This window comes from Salmo salar, chromosome 02 (assembly GCF_965601325.2).
Source record: "Salmo salar chromosome 02, fSalSal1, whole genome shotgun sequence".
Taxonomy (NCBI): Eukaryota; Metazoa; Chordata; class Actinopteri; order Salmoniformes; family Salmonidae; genus Salmo; species Salmo salar.
Window position 1 is genome coordinate 55,747,418 of NC_138292.1, and position 20,071 is coordinate 55,767,488.

Below are 20,071 nucleotides of genomic sequence, written 5' to 3' on the forward strand. Positions count from 1 at the left end.
GAACATTTAATTCTCAGGCAACAACTCTGGTGGACATTCCTGCAGTCAGCATGCCAATTGCACACCCCTCGAAACTAGAGACACCTGTGGCATTGTGTGACAGAACTGCACATTTTAGTGGCCTTTATTGTCCCCAGCACAAGGTGCACCTGTGTAATGATCATGCTGTTTAATCAACTTCTTAATATGCCACACTGGTTAGGTGCCAGACTGAGTTTTGGAGGGGAAATGGAAGTGAATGTGGGCGAGTTAAGTGAGGTGGAAGGTGTGGTGAAAAGCTTGGCGCCCAAGCCTGGGATCAATGGACATGATAAACAAGAATCGGGTCCAGTAGGAGTGACCTTTTTGGAGAAAGTGGATCCTTGCCTTTTGGCGGATCCATTTGTTGTTTCAGGGTGAGAAAGGAGTTGGGTGCCGTTGAATCAGTTAAGGTAACCCGTGGTGGACTTGTGATATTTGTTTGTGTTTCTTCTGACCAGAGGGAGCGGGCGCTCCGTGTTACCTAACTTGGGTCAAGATCTGTTTCTTGCTTTGCTCTTAGGAACAGGGCACCATTGAAAGGATTGATTTCTGGGGAAGTGTGGAGGTGGAGCAATTGAAGTGGAAGATTCCTGGTATTTGTGACGCCCACCGTTTGGTGCGAAGCAGTCCCAGTGGTGAGCGTGGTGAAGCAGAGGAGTCACTGTCAATCCTTTTGAGTTTTGAGTCAGTCTTTAAATCAAATCAAATCAAACGTTATTGGTCACATACACATGGTTAGCAGGTGTTAATGCGAGTGTAGCGAAATGCTTGTGCTTCTAGTTCCGACAGTGCAATAATATCTAACAAGTAATCCAACAATTCCCCAACAACTACCTAATACACACAAATCTTAAGGGATGGAATAAGAATATGTACATATGGATGAGCAATGGCCGAGCGGCATAGGCAAGGTGCAATAGATGGTATAAGGTACAGTATATACATATGAGATGAGTAATGTATGATATGTTAACATTATTAAAGTAGCATTGTAGTGACTAGTGATCCATTTATTTAAGTGGCCAGTGATTTGAGTCTCTATGTAGGCAGCAGCCTCTCTGAGTTAGTGATTGCTGTTTAGCAGTCTGATGGCCTTGAGATAGAAACAGTTTTTCAGTCCCAGCTTTGATGCACCTGTACTGACCTCGCCTTCTAGATGGCAGCGGGGTGAACAGGCAGTGGTTCGGGTGGTTGTTGTCCTTGATGATCTTTTTGGCCTTCCTGTGACACCTACATTGGGGCTGTAGGTATCTTGGAGGGCAGGTAGTTTGCCCCCGGTGATGCTTTGTGCAGACCGCACCACCCTCTGGAAAGCCTTGCTGTTGAGGGCGGTGCAGTTGCCGTACCATGCGGTGATACAGCCCGACAGGATGCTCTCAATGGTGCATCTGTAAAAGTTAGTGAGGGTTTTAGGTGACAAGCCAAATTTCTTCAGCCTCCTGAGGGTGCACCTTCTTCACCACACTGTCTGTGTGGGTGGACCATTTCAGTTTGTCTGTGATGTGTACGCCGAGGAACTTACAACTTTCCACCTTATCCACTACTGTCCCTTCGATGTGGGTCGGGGGGTGCTCCTAACAAAGCCATTTTAGGATATATCAGTTATCCTGTTATAGCTTTTGTGCCGAATCCACTGCGCTGTTTCAGGTGCAATGTTTATGGCCATGTTGCAGCAGTTTGAAGGAGGGAAATTCCAAGATTTGGGAAGTGTGCAGGAGGGCATGGGATAGAGGATTGTGTCGTTTTGGTGGATAATATTTTGTGTGTTAACTGTAGGGGTGCCCATGTTGCTGGGGATCAGAAGTGTCCGGTGCGTGAGAGGGAGGTTGAGGTGGCTAGAGTCAGAGTATTGGAGAAGGCGTTGTATGCTGAGGTAGTGAAGAAAGTAGATGAGGATGATTCAAGGGTAAGGGATCCTGAGAAGATCCCTGTGAGTAGTAGATCTGTGTCAGCACAGAGGGATAGGCCAACGAGTGACATGCTTCAGTAAGGTTGGCTTCATAGCAATGGTTATCAACTGTACCACTGAAATGGAATGTCAATCACAGAAAACAGATGTGGTGGCAGCTGCAGAGAAATATTTGGGTATGCCAGATTTGACTTTAGAATAGTTTTATTTATTTTTTACTTCAGAAGAGTTACAGGGTGTGTTGAGTTGTGGTGTTCTGTCCTCCCAGGCCATTGGCATGGTGCAGGAGTAGATAGGGTCAAAGTAGTGGAATGGGGTAGTGGGGTTTTAATGAGTGTAGGATTAGTTTGAAAGATGTTTTTTATTTTTTTATTTTGTATTTTGGGTTGGCAGGTAGCCTAGTGGTTAGAGCGTTGGGCCAGTAACCAAAAAGGTTGCGAGTTTGAATCCCCGAGCTGACAAGGTAAAAATCTGTTATTCTGTCCCTAAACAAGGCACTGTTTTTAGGCCGTCATTGTAAATAAGAATTTATTCTTAACTGACTTGCCTAGTTAAATAAAAAAATTAAAAAATTATAATAGATTTATATTATAGTCCAGTTGGGGGCGGTAATGCAGTATATTGGATGCCACCCGCTGTTAAACTCAGAAGAAGAAGATGGTGTATGCGTTATCTTAGCAAAGGAGAAAATGCTCACTAACAGAGATGTAAACTAATGTGTGCAGTTTTTTTGGTTGCGTTTTGTGCGTATGGAAACTTTCTAGGAGCTTTTATTTCAGCTCAATTTCAATTTTTGAAAGTGTTGAACTGTTTTGAATTATGTGCTTCACCGGTGTTGGGTGTCATGTGTAAACATGGCGAGAATTGCATAAAAAGGTATGATGACGCTAACGCTTGAGTTTACTTCCGGTGCATTTCTTCGGGTCAGTTTGGACGTGTGCTACTAGCAGAAAAATGGCCTTAGACAAGCAAAATGAAGGAAAAATATTGCCTATGGATGAGAATAAAGAAAATACAACGGAAGATGGAATAGGACTGGAGAGTATCCTTTCTAAAACTATAAAGCTGACCCGGGACCAATATGTAATTTTGCGACACCACTATATTTTGGTGGAGGTGGGCTTACCTAACGTTAGTTAGCTAACGTAATTCCGGAAAGCTAGCGCTACGTGTCATTAGAAAAGCGGTTTACAGATGTTGTCATTAGAATATTCCTAAAATCATGTGTATTTAAGTAAATTAACACTGTCAACCTGCTACATCCATCACATAATGCAAATCCACTGCTGAAGTATATTTCCTGTGATCTTTTCTCATGCACCACTGTGTATGTAGCTAGCTATAGGTTCCTGTGTGAATGTAGTAGACTGGCCCTTAACGCAGATTTGCAGTTCTTCAGATCATCAAGGATTCCCAGCAACAACATGGCTTGCGACACGGGGATTATCAAAGATACAGGTGAGGTGGAGGACTGGACTATGGCTGCTTGACAATCATAGACCATACCTTATGGTTGGCTCATAGTTTCACACTAAAATTCACCCGTCTCTTAATCTCTGTTCTAGGGGATACTGCTCCCGGCGCTTGCGTCGTCTGCGCAAGACCCTGGGCTTCAAGTGCGGCAACAGGCACAAGTTCACTGGGAAAAAAGTGACTGTCGAGATGCTCTCTGACAAGCGGTACTCTGACAACAGGTAATAGTACCCCATCTCGTTCTTACAACCTTATTAAAGTACAACTGGATTTACAATACAAATACTTCGTACATGAAAGCTGCCGGCCACCATCATTTGGTTCTAGAACCTTCAATCAAAATACTTATAATACATGGAGTGCCCAGAGAGGCACCAAAATAGCAGCCAGCGCTAAAGTTGGCCCAAGTCCCTTGAATATAACAAATCCCCTTTTTAGATATCTACTGTTGGTACTGATGGAGGCTGAGCGGGCGTGGAGCTACGCCATGCAGCTGAAGCAGGAGGCCAACACAGAGCCCCGCAAGCGCTTCCACCTGCTGTCCCGCCTGCGGAAGGCCGCCAAACATGGCGAGAGGCTGGAGAAGCTGTGTGAGAGCCCTCGTGTGGATGCCAAGACCAAACTGGAAGCACAGGTAGGGTAATGCCCTGACCTGGAGAGTCAGTGACTTTCCCTATTGTTTCACCTTCATTTCTTTCAACATGTGGTTCAAATTCTGTGCAAGTGAATTAACAATTTAATTGAAACTAATATTTAAAGACAAATATTTATCAGTTGAGGAACCAACAGTATAGGCAGCTGGGCGTGTCCTTGAGGAAAGAGCGCTTCAGGGCCCTTTCTTTCTAACCTATCTGAAATAGCTGCTGATGACCTATGAATAAATAATAATGAATGCAACTTGTCTGTAGGCCTACACCTCCTACCTGAGTGGCATGGTGCGCTTTGAGCTGCAGGAGTGGAAGGCTGCCATGGAGGCCTTCAACAAGTGCAAGTGAGTCTGACCCCACTGTACTACCTAAAGGTTGAAGTGTGGCCCTTTTTTGATTGCTGAGATTTTGATCTAGAGTATTGAGATCATTTCACATGGGGCAAATCAGTCCTCAAGAATGTAGGCTACATTGTATGTTGACAGATGTTAAGTTGTCTGTACCTACGTGTAGGCGTATGCTTAACATATCCAAACACATTCAAGCATATAGCTGTGTTCTCGGACCACCATCTTGCTACTTGTGAACTATAGAACATTCCATGTGTCTCTATTGTAACCTCTCTCAGGACCATCTATGAGAAGCTGGCCAGTGCCTTTACTGAGGAGCTGGCAGTGCTGTATCACCAGCGTGTGGAGGAGATCTCACCCAACATCCGCTACTGTGCTTACAACATAGGTAGGCGACACACGCATCCCGTCGCTCAGATTGACAGTGGATTGCACTTTCATTTGCATTCACACATGCACACTTCTCACATCGAGAAAATCACATACACGACCGTTCAAAAGTTTGGGGTCACTTAGAAATGTCTTTTTTTTATTTTTTAGAAAGGCACTCTTTTTAAACCATTAAAATAACATCACATTTATCAGAAATACGCTGTAGACATTGTTCATGTTGTAAATGACTATTGTAGCTGGAAACGGCAGATTTTTTTAATGGGATAGCTACATAGGCGTACAGAGGCCCATTATCAGCAACCATCACTCCTGTGTTCCAATGGCACGTTGTGTTAGCTAATCCAAGTTTATCATTTTAAAAGGTTAATTGATCATTTAGAAAACCCTTTTGCAATTATGTTAACACAGCTGAAAACTGTTGTCCTGGTTAAAGAAGCAATAAAACTGGCCTTCTTTAGATTAGTTGAGTATCTGGAGCATCAGCATTTGTTGGTTCTATTTCAGGCTCAAAATGGCCAGAAACAAACTTTCTTCTGAAACTCGTCAGTATTCTTGTTCTGAGAAAGGAAGGCTATTCCATGAGAAATTGCCAAGAAACTGAAGATCTCGTACAACGCTGTGTACTACTCCCTTCACAGAACAGCGCAAACTGGCTCTATACAGAATAGAAAGACTGGGAGGCCCCGGTGCACAACTGAGCAAGAAGACAAGTACATTAATGTCTAGTTTGAGAAACAGAAGCAAGTCCTAAACTGGCAGCTTCATTAAATAGTACCCGCAAAACACCAGTCTCAATGTCAACAGTGACGAGGCGACTCTGGGATGCTGGCCTTCTAGGCAGAGTTGCAAAAAAAAAGCCATCTCAGACTGGCCAATAAAAGGAAAAGATTAAGATGGGCAAAAAACTGACACAGGACAGAGGAAGATTGGGGGAAAAAAAGTGTTATGGACAGGCCACTCTAAGTTTGAGGTGTTCGGATCACAAAGGACATTCGTGAGACGCAGAAAAGATGCTGGAGGAGTGCTTGACGCCATCTGTCAAGCATGGAGGCAATGTGATGGTCTGGGGGTGCTTTGGTGGTGGTAAAGTGGGAGATTTGAACAGGATAAAAGGGATCTTGAAGAAGGAAGGCTATCACTCCATTTTGCAACGCCATGCCATACCCTGTGGATGGCGCTTATTTGGAGCCAATTTCCTCCAACAGGACAATGACCCTGAGCACAGCTCCAAACTATGCAGTAACTATTTAGGGAAGAAGCAGTCGGCTGTTATTCTGTCTATAATGGAGTTGCCAGCACAGTCACCTGATCTCAACCCTATTGAGCTGTTGTGGGAGCAGCTTGACCGTATGGTATGTAAGAAGTGCCCATCAAGCCAATCCAGCTTGTGGGAGGTGCTTCAGGAAGCATGGTGTGAAATCTCTTCAGATTACCTCAACACATTGTCTACTAGAATGTCAAAGGTCTGCAAAGCTGTAATTGCTGCAAATGGAGGACACTTATTATTTCAATTAAAAATCATTATTTGTAACCTTGTCAACGTCTTGACTATATTTCCTATTCATTTTGCAACTCATTTCATGTTTGTTTTTCATGGAAAACAAGGACATTTGTAAGTGACCCCAAACGTTTGAACGGTAGTGTATGCATTCTACCCCTTCTCTCTTTCCCCACCACACACACACACACACACACCACACCACACACACTCATTCCTGTTCAGTTGACTGGTACTGAACAACCCTACTCCCCTCTGACTCTAGGTGACCAGAACGCCATGAATGAGCTGATGCAGATGAGGCTGAGTGCAGGAGGAGGAGGAGGCATGATGGCTGAGAAACTAGAGGTCAGTGTGTGGTCCCTCTCACTGTAAAACGCGTAGTAACTACTACTTTACTACTGGAAAGTAGGGCCATACATCTGTCCCTACATCTATATTTTACTCATTAGTGCAGAGAGAATCACTTTGTTCCATTGTCCACACTGTTATACCACTTAGAATGCAGGCCCAATACATTGCTCTCTTTATCAGTAGTAGGTTAGTGTGGATATTGGAACAGACCTGTTTTATGTAGCATACTGTTGAATGGTTATGGTATTATTCCAGGCCCTGATCACACAGACGAGAGCCAAGCAGGCAGCCACCATGAGCGAGGTGGAGTGGCGAGGCCGAACGGTGCCCGTCAAGATCGACAAGGCCCGCATCTTCCTGCTGGGCCTGGGAGACAACGAGGCTGCCATCGCCCAGGTCAGTGACCCTACCAGGGGACGAGTCACATTTTCACACTACTGAGCCAAGCAGAACTTGACTGGTCTGGTTTTGCATCCACCGCAGTTGCCAGAAAGGACAATGTGAAAAATAAAATATCCGAGCCGGCACAGTACGGTTCAGGTCAGCACGATAATGTTAAAAGGAGGGCTCCACATTAAAGCTTGTCCTCTTGTCTGGGACAAGCAACGACAAGTCGGACAAGCAGAATATAGATTTGTTGTCCGACTGGACAAATAATTCACACGTCAAACAATTACTCAGATTAGAATTGAATCTAAGCATCTTCTAGATGTGCTGTCTCGTGCACTGTTTTCCCAATCTCTGCAGAGAGGATCTGAGTAGAAATGTATCGTATTGACAGGCACGAGCGGTCTTTCAATCACCTGCGGTTGCGAGATGCACTTTTTGAGATCACCCTGTGCACATTTGTTTATTCCTTGCTAGCTAGTGAGTTATTTGCCCAGTTATTTTTGGTCAGCAAACAGGGTTCGTACGGTCATGAAAACATGTACGTTACCTGTGCTAGTGGCAGCAGGTAGCCTATAAAATAATGATTGACAACAGACTAACTAGTGAGGGAATTTCTGTTAAACCATACTAATGTTCTTTGCCTCTTACAACATGCTTATCAGTCATCTTTTTTGGCTTATGGTGTTAAAGGCCTTTTATTTGGGGGGGGGGGACCAGTAACTTGAGCTTTCAGACAAGTAAACTGTCCTACTTGTCCGACTGACAAGTGGCTAAACGTTAATGTCCAGCCATGAAAAGGGTTTCTGCTTGGACACCTCTGCTTCATTATGGGCTAGTGTGAAGTAGCTACGGGGCTAGTAGCAAACTTATGAGCCTAGGGAACAAGGATCCCTTATGAACTAGAGAAACTGTTAGTGAGCTAGGAGGACCAGTGAACAGGGGTTTAGTGGCGCAGCCTTGTCAGTGCACTTTCTTTAGCAGTATCAAGCTGTTATCAACCAGTCTGTAGGGAGAGATTATCCTAAAGGCAGGTCAGGAGTCCAACGGTGGCTATCGTCTCGTGTAGTTCACCTTGAGTCTCGGTAGGTGGCGTTCGCTCCACTACAGCTCACTGACAGGTGTCTATTGTCACTCTTCTTACCTTCCCTGTCAGTCTTCCTGTAGGCCTGCCTCTTCTACCCTGCGGCCACACCAGTCACATCCACCTGCACTTGGCTCTGGCATGCTGCCGATTGTGCAGTCACACTGCATTCTATGCATAGCAACCCACACTCACATGGCTACACCCATCAACCCTAGTCTCTTTGGACAGACTAGCATCGGAGCTAAATGGTTATCACTTTGGGAGTGGGACCATCATTTCTGTTAGATGTAGCGTAGCGTTACATGTAGTTGTTGTGCTTACGCTTTTGAAGTAAGGCTGCATTGGGGTCTGGTCAGAAATTCCCCTCATACCTGTCCTGTCCACAACAGTTGTATCCAAATTAGCTTTTTGAGTTGAGGGTTAACATTTCATGCACTTCGATCTATAATTGATATGTCAGTCAATGATTCTGTTACGTTTATGGAAGGTACCATTTTGATGTGAAGAACACAAGGGTTCAGAAGCAGTTGGACCATAATACCTCTCCCCCTATGGCTGCCTCTACTTCTACACTCCCCTTTTATCTACCTCAGTTGTCTAAAGTTATGGCCCATTTTATACAGAGAAATTGGTATAGTAGACAATGTAACCAATCACAACCCTCCTTTTACTTGTATCATTGCACATCCTGCATAGAATGTGACAATTTTGAATCCATTTTCACATTCACTATGTTGGTAATGCTTACAAACTCTAGAAGTAGCATTGATCCCACTCTGGAACTTTGAAATGCCTGTAGAGTATATTATGTTCAACAATTTATATAGAATATCTAAACATTTCAATATTCATGTTTATATATTTCAATATTCACAAATGTATGAATATTAAAATACTATTTTTACAGAGCAAGCGGTAAAGCTTCATTTGACATTTTTGCTTTGTAGCACACAAATGAAACATTATGGAATCTTTAAAAGGAGGCCTATGTAAGGTCAAAATGTCATATGGCAAGTTTTGTTTCTCATTTATACATTTTATATTTGACATTGGTATCTGTCAACATTACTTCCTCCAAAGGACTTCTGTAGATTACATTTGTCTGGGTAAGTGAGGAATCCCTCAACCATTCCAACGGAACTGCCATTTTAAGGCCATGCGCAAGCCCTAGGGGACATACTGAAGAGGGATGCGCCATCCCTCTCTCTTTGAAGCGCAAAAGACACCAGACTGGTTCTCCCAGTCCTGTTAGGGGCTAGGCATTGCCAGGGTTGTGGCACTAGTTTGTGTCACCACAAGACACTCTCCCTACATGCTGGATGGATAGGAGTGAATGTTACTTCATTGTCTGCCCAATACGAATTTGTGTTACATGGCAACTCTCACAGCTTTTCAGCCTCATTTTCATCATCTCCAGCACAGTAACGTTTACATGTGTGAAAATGGTGCATTTCTACTTTTTGTAGAAAAATATATTATGTTAACACGTTCTACCCGATGACATCGAAAGTTACATTTGAAAAACAGTGATTTTCAAACACTGAGATTCATGGTGACGTGGGGAGCAAGAAAATGCCATCCTTCTGGCTAGAAACTCGTTGAAGGTTTTTAACTTAAAAAAAAATTATAATCATTTATTTTTTATTATCCTATCCTGTGTGTTACAAGGTAGATTTCCATCCAATTGGTGACAGATTTTGATGAGGATATTCCAAAATCCACAAAACAGACTTTGAAAAATCAGTGCGTGACGACGTAGTGCACACAATGTACTTTTTCCTCTTAAGTTCATGTACCGGGAAAGATGTTCAAAGTAAAATGTGTTTCCATCGCATTTTCAACTGTCTCAAACTGTTGCGTTAAATGGCAAATGTCCCTACTCTGGACAGATACACTGCGTAGGGTTGGGCGTAATCCACATTTTGATAGTCCTACTCTTTCTGTACCATACCGGGTTATATGGTATTAACTGAAGTGCACACAAGGGGCGTTATATATATATATATATATATATATATATATATATATATATATATATATATATATATATATATATATATATATATATATATATATATATATATATATATATATATATATATATATGTATGTTTAAGCAGTTATAAAAAATGTTTTGTTGCACACAACAATTTAGGCAACAGGGATCATGGAAAGGATTGTATGTCTGTGCTGTAAACCAGAAGCTTGATCTTTACATCTAGCCACTAGATGTCAACTTAGGAATAGCTGGAGCCCGTAGCTTTCTAATAGTTATTGTTATAAGCAGGGGCGTAGCATGCACCCTCGTACATCAACATTTAAACAATGTGTGTGGGTGCGTGCTATGCCACGGTTCATAATGAAATCTGAGATGTGTCGAATTATATCCAGCTAAGGGCTCTAGCATATGCATTTGGTTTGCTTATTCTTTTGACTGGTGTTCAAATCATACTGCCGGTATTTCAAAATACCCCGGTATACTGTATAACCGGTATACCATCCAAGCCTAACAGTGCGGGTAGGCTATTTAACATGACGCTATTAAGAGCGAGAAGGTCTTTGTCAAATGGCAGTCAAGCATAAGACCTTCGATATTTATTGGAAAGGTGCATCAAGATCACCATGCATTTTCACCACCCTTTGAAATTCATCGTAAATTATTTAAACTGTAGCCTAGCTTACTGAACTGCATGGTTTCCAGAGTTGTAGTGGGAGGACCACACACCATATCATCTCATGACTCCAGTATAATGACTATAATGTCAATATTTGTGCATTTAAGGAGTTTCCACCACCATTGCTCACATAATTAATTTTACAGAAACAAAGTTCCCACCATGTCGAATGAACACTATCTTTCTGCATTTATAAAATTGTTCTGAAACCATCGGTTTCATCACAGCTGTCGTGATTTAAAAAAAAATATATATATATACAGTTACTTTACCTGCATAACTGGATGGAAACGTGCTTAATGATAAGCATTTTTGTAGGACATTTTTATATTTTTAACCACATCCATATAAATGTGCCGTTTTCAAATATGTAGACGCTGGTATGGTGCTGGAGATGAGGAATTTGAGGTTAAAAAGTGGCAGAATTGTCCTTTTTTTTAAGTAGAACGCTCCCAATCATTCCCTGCCTTGTTTTAGCACTTTAATGATTGCTTAAGTGTTTTTGTCAGCTAAAGAGAAGACACTGGCGAATCCGCTGAGATTTACTGTCTCACAAGCATGCACACCGATTCGTCAGAGGATAAGATGCGGCAAAATAATTTAAGATTGGATTGGTTTGTCAGCAGGTGAATATATAACAAACCTATATTTTATTAGCAATTTTTGAATTAAATATGGGCACTCCTAGGACGTTCTAACTAGGACATGTCATTGACGATATTAATGTTTCTGACTCATCTTCAAAAACGACCGACATTTTTCATAAACAATATAAACCACAACACTTGGCTGCTTCCTAAACCTGCAAGTTAGCCTACTGTAACGTACACAATAAGCCTGTGTTACATCTTGGGTGACATGAAGAACAAGGCTTCTCTTTCACATCGGTCCTGAGCTACAGTAACTCTAGGAATTTACCTTCTACAGGAATATCTGCAGCAACCTGCTCTGCTGCATACTTCTCTCTCCCAGTCACAGCCTTACCCAATACCTACTTTTACACTAATATTTGCATGATTTAATCTGATTCGTACCGTAAGCAAGGCTCCACAGGCAACCATTTAAAGTATGAGCACATGTGAGTAAAATGCTGCCGTAGTTATTTCAGCAGCACGGGGATAGGGAAGATCTCGCTTGCTTATGCCTCACGTCCTCTATCCTCATGTCCTTCTCAATACACATTGGAGAAGATGATCAGGGGAGGTATATATGGAAGTATGAATTTATATTGTATGTCATATTTATACTGGATCACCATTTGTCCCCCACAGGCAGCCAATGAGGAGACCAAGGAACGTCTGTATGAGACCCTACTAGCCGAGTGCAGAGACACCATCCAGGCTGTGAGAGAGGAGCTGAAAACTGAAGCGGTAAGTATGACTGACACCGAAAGAGTTACAGACAAGACAGTTAGGGTTATGGACTGATACGTTTGAAGTTACAGACAGGACAGCTAGGGTTATGGACTGATATGTTTGAAGTTACAGACAGGACAGTTAGGGTTATGGACTGATATGTTTGAAGTTACAGACAGGACAGTTAGGGTTATGGACTGATACGTTTGACGTTACAGACAGGACAGTTAGGGTTATGGACTGATATGTTTGAAGTTAGACAGGACAGTTAGGGTTATGGACTGATATGTTTGAAGTCACAGACAGGACAGTTAGGGTTATGGACTGATATGTTTGAAGTTACAGACAGGACAGTTAGGGTTATGGACTGATACGTTTGACGTTACAGACAGGACAGTTAGGGTTATGGACTGATATGTTTGAAGTTAGACAGGACAGTTAGGGTTATGGACTGATACGTTTGAAGTTACAGACAGGACAGTTAGGGTTATGGACTGATATGTTTGACGTTACAGACAGGACAGTTAGGGTTATGGACTGATATGTTTGACGTTACAGACAGGACAGTTAGGGTTATGGACTGATACGTTACAGACAGGACAGTTAGGGTTATGGACTGACCAGGGTTCACATTGATACTTGGGTTTACTGACCTGACATAGTAAAGTTCATAGGCTAAACAGTAACGTGAGTAGGAGGGTCAAGGACTGTACCAGACCCTGTCACTATCTGTCTATGGGTAAATACTCCCTGACTTTTCAACTCTGCAGAAGCAGCGAGAGAGATCTGATGAAGCCAGTGGGAAGGTGTCCAACCTGCAGTTCCTGCACAGGTAAGAGCGGTCATTCTGTCTGACATTTGCCGGGGATGCAAGACGCATGGTGACCATTATCTCCTCACCGCATCCTCAACTGTAATGGAGAAGGTCCCTCCCCTCAGACTGTCTTCTCCAATGCGTTTTGAGAAGATGAGAAATGCAAGCAAATATGATATAAGAACCTATCTGTACATGGAATCAGTCTTCGACCTGTGTGTGTGTCCCTTCCATAGCTACCTGACCTACATCAAGCTGTGGACGGTGGTGAAGAGGAACGAGAGCATGGCCCACATGCTGCAGGCCAAGCTGAAGGAGCCGCAGACAGACGAGAACAAAAGGGGCCCTCGCCCCCAGGACCTCATCCGTCTCTACGACATCATCCTCCAGGTACAAACACACCTGGGTCGTATTCAGTAGCCACAAAACGGAAGAAACAGAGTAAAACAGGGCGGTACTACCTGAGGTTGTCCAATAAAAACGTTACGTTTTTCTGTTAAATGTTTTGCTGTTGTGTGCACTAATGAATACACCTCTGATAACACAAGAACACCATGTCATATTCCATTATGTCTGGCACATTCCAAATGTCTGTCCTAGTCATCTCATAATGTTACAGTAATTGATAGTGAAACTGAATGGTTTGATATTTTCCTGCTTCATAACCAAAACATCCACACCATTCTTGGAGTTGGAGAAATACCTCTATTTACTCAGCATACCCAGGGTCAAGTACAAAAACTATACTTAACAAAAATATAAACGCAACATGTGAAGTGGTTTCATGAGCTTAAATAAAATGCTGTAAATGTTCCATATGCACAACAAGCTTATTTCTATCCAATTTTGAGCACAAGTTTGTTTACATCCTGTTAGTGAGCATTTCCCCAGAACATCCGGGTGTGGCAGATCAAGAAGCTGGTTAAACCGCAGGATCATAACACAGGTGCACCTTGTTCTGCGGACAATAAAAGGCCACTCTAAAATGTGCAGTTTTGTCACACAACACAATGCCACAGATGTCTGAAGTTTTGAGGGAGCGTGCAATTGGCACGCTGACTCCAGGAATGTCCACCAGAGCTGTTGCCGGAGATTAGAATTTTCATTTCTCTACCATAAGCCGCCTCCAACGTCACTTTAGAAAATGTGTCAGTATAAGCAACCGGCCTCACAACCACAGACCACGTGTAACCAGCCCAGGACTTCCACACCTGACTTATTCACCTGCGGGATCGTCTGAGGGGGCCCGCCATTCAACCCTATTGTTAAGCCTGTAGAATAGCATGTTTCTTTCCGACTCTATTTCTATGGTTAAGCCTCTACCAGTGAGTCATCTTGTCCTTGTTGATGTTGCCTCATGACTGTTTCTACAGAGTCTGGCAGAGCTGTCCACCCTGCAGGGGCTGGAGGAAGATCACACGTTCCAGAAGGAGGTGGCCCTCAAGATGCTGGTCTACAAGGCCTACAGGTCAGAGTTCACACGACGGAGAACACACACCGTCCACACACACACACACACTCCCACAGGTGTTTCTTCATAGCCTTGATGTATAAGCTAATAAAGAAATGTAGTGAACTGTGTTATATATCACACACACTTGCTGGCTTGACCCCTGCCATTCAGCTGTTTCTGATCCGCCTCTGCCAGAACCGAAGTGTACACCAGTCACTAACGTCCCCGCTCTCTCTCTCCCCTAGGTGTTTCTTCATAGCCCAGTCATACGTGCTGGTGAAGAAGTGGAGCGAGGCTCTGGTCCTGTATGAGCGGGTCCTGAAGTACGCCATGGAGGTCCAGTCCAAGGCTAAGAGCCTCAACAACAGCCTCAAGGTATCAGACACTGACCCCTGACCTATAACCTTTGACCCCCTGACTGTGGCCAGTGTGTAAACGTACATTTTAACATGCAGGTAACTGCCAAAATAAAGGAAACGCTAACATAGTGTCTTTTTAATAGGGCGTTGGGCCAACCCGAGTCACAACGGCTTCAATGCGCCTATGCATGACAGATTCTGCCAGTGTCTGGAACTCTGTTGGAGGGATCTGATGCCATTCTTCCATGAGACATTCCATAATGTGGTGGTGGGAAATGCCCTCTCAGACGCCGCTCCAGATCGCCCCTAAGTGTTCAGTTGGGTTGAGATCTGGTGACTGGGACGTCCATGACGCGTGGTTTAATTCATTTTCATGCTCATCGAACCATTCCGTGACAGCTCGTGCCACCTGGATGGGGCCATTGTCAGCCAATGGGGGGGGGGCATAGCCATGATAGCCAAAATAATGGCCTTCCCAGTGTTTTTATACATGACCCTAAGCATAATTAACTTGGCACTGTGTGGAAGCACCTGCTTTCAATATACTTTGTATCCCTCATTCAAGTGTGTCCATTATTTTGGCAGTTACCTGTATCTACAACTCATGTGTTGAAGAAAAGCTTTGTCTGTCAAATACTATTCATGATATAGAATCAATTGGCTTTGAGTTCAAACCATGACAATATCCACAAAGTAGGTGTTCTATTATCTTTTAGGGGGGGTGTGTTTGTCATTGAAATGTTTACAGGTAGGTAAACAGGTGTTATTCATGATACTCTACTGTGGGACTGTCTGAAAGTGTCTTTGCCTAATGTTTTTGTCTCCCTTGCCTAAAGGATCTGCCTGATGTGCAGGAGCTGATCACAGAGGTCAACGCTGAGAAATACTCGCTTCAGGCGGCAGCCATCTTAGGTGGGTACCTGACTTGCAAGGGCAGCCATTTTGTTTCTATAGGGTAATACCCTTACCCGGGTTAGGCAACTTCCTTTATATTGACCTTTCTGCTTGACTTGTCATTGTTGTGACCTGACCGGTATGTGTTTTGTAAGACTTGTGGTCTCTGGTTTATTTTGCCTGTGTTATGAAGCTGAGGGTGTGTTTGTATTTTAGACACGGAGGATGCTCCTGAAGCACCCTGTCAGCAGAAGGTGAAAGACAGCACGGTAAGAACGAACAAAAGTAGCCTCCCACATGAAAACAAAGTCTCACAGCTAACTACCCCAATGTGCTTAGCCCTAACTCTAATCTCTCGCGTAGAGATTCTGCGTGTAATTACGGTGTTTGGGTTTTTTCTCACTGGTTATTTGAACAAATCACGATTTCGCAGGTGTTAGCATCTTTTTGAATTTTGGAAGGGAACATTCGGACGTAACTCGCAAAGAGGGTAGAGCTCCTGATTCCACTCCTCATTCTAGCATTTCTTGATCTCTTCTCTTAACGTTGACCCAGAACTTAATCGAGCAGCTGACCAATTACGTGATACTTTAGTTCTGGGTTAACTCTGACTCCTCTGTACCTCTCAAGGCCCAGCCATTTTCTGGGCTAATTTCAGATAATGGTGGAGTAAGTGTAGTGAATACTACTGTGTGTGTAAGTTGTGCAGTTGTGAGAGGAAGTAGTGTGCCTACCACAGATCATTGGCTTACACGGGCCAGTCTGTGTGAGAAATACTCCCTGACCTGCCTCAGTCAATACATTACAGAGCTGGAATGCTGCCTAGCAGACTGACATGGAAAAACAACAATGTTTGGGTGATGGGTAAAATATCAGGAGGCCTCTGCCAGACATGCTAAACTCAGCAAAAAAAGAAACGTCCTCTCACTGTCAACTGCGTTTATTTTCAGCAAACTTAATGTGTAAATATTTGTATGAACATAAGATTCAACAACTCAGACATAAACTGAACGAGTTCCACAGACATGTGACCTAACAGAAATTGAATAATGTGTCCCTGAACAAGGGTGGTCAATATCAAAAGTAACAGTCAGTATCTGGTGTGGCCACCAGCTGCATTAAGTACTGCAGTGCATCTCCTCATGGACTGCACAAGATTTGCCAGTTCTTGCTGTGAGATGTTACCCCACACTTCCACCAAGGCACCTGCAAGTTCCCGAACATTTCTGGGGGGAATGGCCCTAGCCCTCACCCTCCAACCCAACAGGTCCCAGACGTGCTCAATGGGATTGAGATCCGGGCTCTTCGCAGGCCATGGCAGAACACTGACATTCCTGTCTTGCAGGAAATCACGCTCAGAACGAGCAGTATGGCTGTTAGCATTGTCATGCTGGAGGGTCATGTCAGGATGAGCCTGCAGGAAGGGTACCACATGAGGGAGGAGGATGTCTTCCCTGTAACGCACAACGTTGAGATTGCCTGCAATGACAACAAGCTCAGTCCGATGATGCTGTGACACACCGCCCCAGACCATGACGGACCCTCCACCGCCAAATCAATCCCGCTCCAGAGTACAGGCCTCGTTGTAACGCTCATTCGTTTGACGATAAACGCGACTCCGACCATCACCCCTGGTGAGAGAGAACCGCGACTCATCAGTGAAGAGCACTTTTTGCCAGTCCTGTCTGGTCCAGCGACGGTGGGTTTGTGCCCATAGGCGACGTTGTTGCCGGTGATGTCTGGTGTGGACCTGCCTTACAACAGGCCTACAAGCCCTCAGTCCAGCCTCTCTGTCTATTGCAGACAGTCTGAGCACTGATGGAGGAATTGTGCGTTCCTGGTGTAACTCGGGCAGTTGTTGTTGCCATCCTGGACATGTCCTGCAGGTGTGATGTTCGGATGTACCGATCCTGTGCAGGTGTTGTTACACGTGGTCTGCCACTGCGAGGATAATCAGCTGTCCATCCTGTCTCCCTGTAGCGCTGTCTTAGGCGTCTCACAGTACGGACATTGCAATTTATTGCCCTGGCCACATCTGCAGTTCTCTTGCCTCCTTGCAGCATGCCTAAGGCATGTTCATGCAGATGAACAGGGACCCTGGGCATCTTTCTTTTGGTGTTTTTCAGTCAGTAGAAAGGCCTCTTTAGTGTCCTTAGTTTTCATAACTGTGACCTTAATTGCCTACCGTCTGTAAGCTGTTAGTGTCTTAACGACCGTTCCACAGGTGCATGTTCATTAATTGCTTATGGTTCATTGAACAACCATGGGAAAGTGTTTAAACCCTTTACGATGAAGATCTGTGAAGTTACTTGGATTTTTATGAATTATCTTTGAAAGACAGGGTCCTGACAATCGGGCGTTTCTTTTTTTGCTGAGTTTATATGTCATTGTGTAATCCCACACAGGATCGTGTTTCACTCTTAAATCTGTCATAGAAATGTCATGCTGCTATGTCGACATGGCAGGCATTAGTTGTTCACTACGGAACCTAGTGCTGGTTCATGAAAAATGACCTGCATTGGAACCACAGCGTATGTTTTCTGCTAGCTGACAGACTAGCCATACCTTATGACAGGTTCTAGTCATTTACTTTTACCAGTCCCTTCTCTCCCTCTAATTTGTCTACCCCTACCCCTCTTTTGGCTACCACCCCTCTCCATCCAGCCTCTGTGCGAGCGCCTGGATACCTTCCACCTGGACCCCACCCTGGTGGGGAAGCAGCCCAACCTGGTCCAGTTTCCCCCTGACTTCCAGCCCATCCCCTGTAAGCCCCTCTTCTTTGACCTGGCACTCAACCACGTGGCCTTCCCACCCCTCGACGACAAGGTGGAGCAGAAGGGCAAGGGCGGCCTGACCGGCTACATCAAGGGCATCTTCGGCTTCGGCAGCTAAATCGAGTCCCAGGCTTTGGTGAGGCCTTCAGGTCGGAAGCAGCCAGATATTGATAAACGGGCTGAGTGGGTTTCTAGAAAACTGTCATCCATGTGAACTGTGGAAACAATGTCTGGAAATGGCACCCTGTTTCCTTATGTTGTAGACAATTTGGTCAAAAGTAGTGCACTGCGTAGGGTATAGAGTGTCATTTCGAAAGCTACCAGTTTGAGACTTCATGTTCTAGAGGTTTCCTGCCTTGGGGGTTGTTGAAGGGAACAAACACAACACACTTTACAGAGGGAAACAAACCCAATTGACTTATCTTGAATTATTTTCATTTTCAACTCTTAAAAGCGCTTTCATGTACCCAGTCTCAATGTCAGTATACAGGAGGGAGGGAGAGTAAGTGTTGTATCAATCACTATCAAACAGGAGAATCCGTATAAATGCAGCCCGCAGGGGAAATCCACGACCAAGCCGTGATGTCTCATAACACATTCATTTCTGATCGTGGTCATGCTGTCAAAATTCTACCACCTCTGTATTGCCTCAAATTTCATATGACTAATATCTACATTGTGAGACAAGTTCTCAATTTAGAGAATAAATGATCTGTCTGTCTTGTCCTGCATGCTGTTGTGGCACCAATACAGCTCTGCATGGATGACAGTTAAAGTTAGACTAGACATCAGGATTGAAATGGTCCTGTTAATTTCCTTATACGACAATGGGGTTCAGTGGCCAATGACTTCATATTCGGTACAGGAACGGACTCTAACGTGTTTATATTCTATAATGATATGACTTTTTAAAACATTTATGTAAGTTCTGTGTGTGACAAAAGACAGAATGACCTTTGAGGTCGAAGGTAACTGCTTAGGATTCCTTTTCGACTCACCCCCGAAAGCCTGATGCAGCATTCATGAACTTCTGTCAAAAACAACCCTAGTATGTCTAGAAATACATAATTTTAGTACACACTAGTTCATTGTATCAGTTGGCTCCTATTCCAACAGGTTTTAAATGGGAGGGAGCGGCACCCTTTTTGAGTGCCTAACACCTCTTCAGCTTTTCCAGTACCAAAGCCAGTTCTGTAATCCAGAGTCTTTAGTTATTCAATGGACCTCATATTTGCATTTGCCTATGATGACTTACCGTGGTCTCCACTACAGGTTGTCAATTTACCTTCTGTCCTCTCTTCAATCTAACTCTTTGTTCTCTCTTTAATTCGGGGTGATATCGGTCTTGTACGTTTTATTTCAATGCTTTTTTTTGTTTCCCAATGTGGTCATGTTAATAAACAGGATTTGGGTTAGATGCGTTTTGGAATGGTTTCACGCATCGTCAAAATTATTTCTCTAAACATGATTTGAAAACTAAGTGGAGTATTGAAGAGAATTGTGAAATGATTAATTATTTTCCAGGCTTCTAATTAAAAAACGAGACATTTGCGGCAAACGTGACCAGAGTTTGTCCTTTTTTCCCCCCCCTCGTGTCTAACTTTTCTTGAACGTTTCAAGATGTTGTA

The 20,071-nt window shown here is 43.7% G+C and overlaps 1 protein-coding gene across 2 annotated transcripts; it reads left to right on the top strand.

Moving 5' to 3' along the window:
• Window positions 1-2,593: 2,593 nt before the first annotated feature.
• On the top strand, window positions 2,594-20,006 carry srp68 (signal recognition particle 68). 2 transcript variants are annotated; one of them, XM_014177148.3, is made up of 16 exons: window positions 2,597-2,972; window positions 3,322-3,388; window positions 3,496-3,624; window positions 3,842-4,037; window positions 4,312-4,394; window positions 4,679-4,788; window positions 6,557-6,639; window positions 6,901-7,041; window positions 12,066-12,164; window positions 12,920-12,981; window positions 13,200-13,353; window positions 14,337-14,431; window positions 14,662-14,791; window positions 15,612-15,687; window positions 15,886-15,938; window positions 18,334-20,006. In XM_014177148.3, exons 1-16 carry the CDS (start codon window positions 2,885-2,887, stop codon window positions 18,559-18,561), a joined length of 1,794 nt encoding a protein of 597 aa, XP_014032623.1. In that variant the 5' UTR covers window positions 2,597-2,884; the 3' UTR covers window positions 18,562-20,006. The 2 variants fall into 2 exon arrangements, with proteins under 2 accessions (XP_014032631.3, XP_014032623.1); XM_014177156.3 differs by lacking the exons at window positions 15,612-15,687; window positions 15,886-15,938; window positions 18,334-20,006 and adding an exon at window positions 14,919-15,591 and having other exon boundaries at window positions 2,594-2,972.
• The last annotated feature ends 65 nt before the right edge of the window (window positions 20,007-20,071 follow it).

Excerpts from the sequence above, each read along its gene's own strand:
- srp68 (XM_014177148.3), top strand. The coding sequence starts at position 2,885 with ATGGCCTTAGACAAGCAAAATGAAGGAAAAATATTGCCTATGGATGAG. Across the intron at positions 3,389-3,495 it reads GGGGATTATCAAAGATACAG|GGGATACTGCTCCCGGCGCT; the intron begins GTGAGGTGGAGG and ends TCTCTGTTCTAG. Across the intron at positions 4,789-6,556 it reads CTACTGTGCTTACAACATAG|GTGACCAGAACGCCATGAAT; the intron begins GTAGGCGACACA and ends CTCTGACTCTAG.